Below are 3,369 nucleotides of genomic sequence, written 5' to 3'. Positions count from 1 at the left end.
CGTCCCCACCTTGCTCAGGGCCGTCCTCTTCTCCTCGCGAGGTTTGCCCGCACCGCCCCCACAGCCGGAGGACGACGTTGGCGGCGTCTCCGGCTCTCGCTGCGGCGAATCGCGGTGGAACTGCACCTCTACGGCCGTTAGCTTCTCTCTCCCGCTCGGGCCTCGGGCGGCAACGGCCGCCCTCGGGCCTCCGGCCCCCTCTTTTTCCGAGCGCATCCCGCACCCGCCGTCGAGCCACAGCCGCCAGATCCCCGGCAAAACCTCGCGAGAGCTCGGCCGCCCCCGCTCCGCCCCGCCCCTTCCCGGGCCGCGACGCTCTGGGCCACCCACCAAGGGGGTCTGGGCGCTGCTGGACGGGTTGGGGTCTGGGTCAGGACCTCGGCAGCGAGCGGCCCCTCACGGAGCGGTGGCGGCAGCTTGGGGCGGCCTCTAGGCCGGGCGCTGCCCCAGGACCCCGCGCTCCTGCAGTGGTGGGAGGAGATCGCGGACGGGCGGCCCTGCCTGCGGCACCGTTTTTAGCCCCCACCTCCAGGACCTCCAGGCCCGGGCGCCCTCAGGGCCGGGTTCGCATTCGCACGTGTTTTTTATAAACACACAGGCAGCAGCACTTTGATTAGAGTAACTTATACGGAAGTTATTTTAAGAAGACTTTCCCATTGTCTAAATGTGGGCTGTATTTTTCAGCTGCAGCACGCGTTAACCCAAGAATCTCAAGCACACACAGGAAACTAGAAAAAAATTCTGAGGCTTGAACAGATCGAGAGAACAAGGGCGTCACTGGCAGAAAAGCGGAGGCGAGTCCGAGCCTCAGGATGCGGCCGCTCCTTACACGGATCCACGGCCGGAGAGCCGCCCGCCCCGAGACGTGGCTTCCTAGGAGCAGTTCACACGCAGCTCTGCGGCAGCGACCAGCGGAGCCGGGGGGCTGTCTTCATAGTTCACCGTCTACAGGGATCTTAGCAAAAACACACCCATGGTAAGGGTGCCTACACCAGGCTTTTGTCACAACTCAGTGACTAGGAAGACTAGGTAGGCTGATCAAAAGCTCTGACGATGTGTGTGATTAAAAGTAGGAAAATGTGGTCGCCAGATAAAATGTTTTAACATACAGTGGGGCGGGAGGGGGGGAAGATGGGGATAAAAAATGTGGAAACCATTTATTTTAAAATTTTGACTGTTCCTGCAGTCTAAATATATTCTGATTATCTTTAGAAACTGCTCTCAATCTATTTGTATGTCTTCCCTCTAGTTTTAAAATATTAAACCATCATCTAACTCACTATTTTACCTCTAGTCATGTTACCAGGTTGGGATAATAAAAAGGACAGTGAACTTTACATTTGCTATCTATAACAGATTCTTATTGAAGCAGTCTTGCACCAAGAGGATTTCTTACTCAGCCAAATCACCAAATGAAAAAAGGGCTGGTCCCACCTCTCACCAGGCACAACCATGTACAGTGACTTAGGGTATTTCTTGTGTTCATGTTTTACCCTCACCATTGCAAAGCCCTGTCCCCTGCCTAGTGCCTCTGCACACCTCTCTGAGGCCAGGTTGGCCTCAGCCAACGTGAGGGACCCTTCATTTGACCTTCTCCAGAACCTTGAGCATCTCCACTTTTCTCTTCACTGCACTGTATACCTAAATGCTGGATGCGTATATTTTGTAAACTTAGCAAGCAAAATGCCCAAATGTTTTTTCTCCCGAAGTCGACTTTTTAACCCCCTTCTGATGCTCTACTTCCTGTTACTGCAAAGTTCTGAAAAATGATTTAAAAAAAAAAAAATGACAGGATTTTAGAATTGTTGTCTTGACGAATCTTTAAATGAAATCTTATATGAATTTTAACGTACAGCGAATGAAATACACTTGTAAAATACCTTATGTTACATGACAAATTATATCACAAAGAAAATCTAGCTTCCTACACATTAGCCACCTTGTTGAAATGCTGTTTGATATATGCACAGAACTTTACAGCCAATAAAGCAGGAATAAACAATCTCCAAACGTCAGAATGAAGATGGTATGTAATTTTACTTTTGCTTAACTGAACACTTCCATCTGTGAATGTGGCCCTGGCTACATTTTACTTGGTAGCCCCTATCTCATTGGTAGATGACAGTGACTTGAAGAAGCTAGTGACCAGAAGCTGGTGACTTCCAAGTGTTTCCTTTAAGGATGATAACACGGCCACTGTGGTTAGCAAGAAGGACACATTTTTAAGAAACTGTCATGAGATACTAGAGAATTGGGTAGTAACAGGAACAATACTTGGCAGTATGATGACACATTCTTGTTACTCTGAGGCCTAAACACTGGTGTTAACACTGCTGCTGATTAGAATTACAGCTTAGTCAAGTGTCTGAACCTTTTCCCTTTTATGTCTTAAAGCACTGTTAACAGAGTAATGGCTCACCTAGAAATCCAAAAAATCCTAACAGGTAATCAATGAGAAAATGAAATTTTTTTTTTTTTTTTTGCTCTGGCAGGCTAAATATAAAAAACTCAGCACTTTATTAATAGACTAATTTCATTTTAGTTATTTTAAACATAATTCAGTCACTTGATTTTCTAGCCCCAGCTCAAGACAGGGGAGGCATACATAATGCCTGACAGAAAAGCCATTTAAAAATGAAAACATGAAAATGCATTCGTTTGAGTCTAATTTAGCATGGGGTAACTTATGGTCTCTAAGTGTATTGCTGCGTTAACTTCCAGTGCAATACTTGACTTTCACCATGGTAAGTGGAGACAAGATGGGGTCTGAATGCTGGTCTTCAACACACAACGTTGCTAGACCCTCATCTGTGTGAAGGGAACAAAGCCCTCCTCAAAAGATTTACTCAAGTTAACACCTGGGGATGCTCAAGAAATGAATGCTATTATTGTTCTGCTTCAGAAGGTAGAAATACAGGGAATACACTTTAGATAGGTTAAGACAAAAAGTTTTATGTTTAAGGCAGCACTTCAGTTGCCTGAAAATTCACTTCTGTATAATGCCTAATTTGTTAATGATGCTGTGAATAGATGTTTTGTAAAACTATACTTTTTTTTTTATGAAAAAGGGTAATGTGTCCTCTGACGTTAGGACTAGGAGAGTTTGAAAAAAGGACTTTAAACAAATGAAGCATATAATCCTGTCTCTACTAGAATGATGAAAAGAATGGGGGTGTTCTCTGCTTACACAGTTATCGCCTAGGAGTTATAACAAAATTCTTTTGCTAATCACAGTGAATAGGTTTAAAAAAAGTTTAAAGATTACAGATTTGGTCAAATTGTCTTGTATCACCTTTTTAAAATACAAATTTTTAACATATCTTTTCAGGCCGGGTGCTATGGCTGACGCCTATAATCCCAGCACTTTGG

General features: G+C 45.4%; 1 protein-coding gene and 1 long non-coding RNA gene across 8 annotated transcripts in view; one reads left to right on the top strand and one right to left on the bottom strand.

The window, feature by feature from the left end:
• Positions 1–268, bottom strand: part of UPF3A (UPF3A regulator of nonsense mediated mRNA decay) — a 19,376-nt gene extending 19,108 nt beyond the window's left edge. For 2 of the 6 annotated variants that reach the window (XR_004259256.1, XM_032246362.1), the window contains exon 1: positions 10–265. Coding sequence is in view for 3 of the 6 variants with exons in the window: in XM_032246362.1 (XP_032102253.1) it covers positions 10–216 (207 nt within the window). In the remaining 3 variants the exon portion in view is untranslated. Of the gene's footprint in view, positions 1–9 lie in introns of all 6 variants that reach the window. The other 4 variants (XR_004259255.1, XR_004259254.1, XM_032246359.1 and 1 more) reach the window with 4 other exon arrangements.
• The window catches only part of LOC116528876, a 1,540-nt gene extending 205 nt beyond the window's left edge, over positions 1–1,335 (top strand). Inside the window, exons 1-2 of one of the 2 annotated variants that reach the window (XR_004259258.1) lie at positions 369–563; positions 691–1,335. This is a non-coding gene — a long non-coding RNA (uncharacterized LOC116528876). Of the gene's footprint in view, positions 1–368; positions 564–690 lie in introns of those variants that run through there. The other variant, XR_004259257.1, reaches the window with a different exon arrangement.
• The last annotated feature ends 2,034 nt before the right edge of the window (positions 1,336–3,369 follow it).

The sequence above is a fragment of the Sapajus apella genome, unplaced genomic scaffold, assembly GCF_009761245.1.
Source record: "Sapajus apella isolate SASKATOON/1434 unplaced genomic scaffold, GSC_monkey_1.0 scaffold60, whole genome shotgun sequence".
Lineage (NCBI taxonomy): Eukaryota > Metazoa > Chordata > Mammalia > Primates > Cebidae > Sapajus > Sapajus apella.
This window is presented reverse-complemented; position numbering and strand designations above follow the sequence as displayed.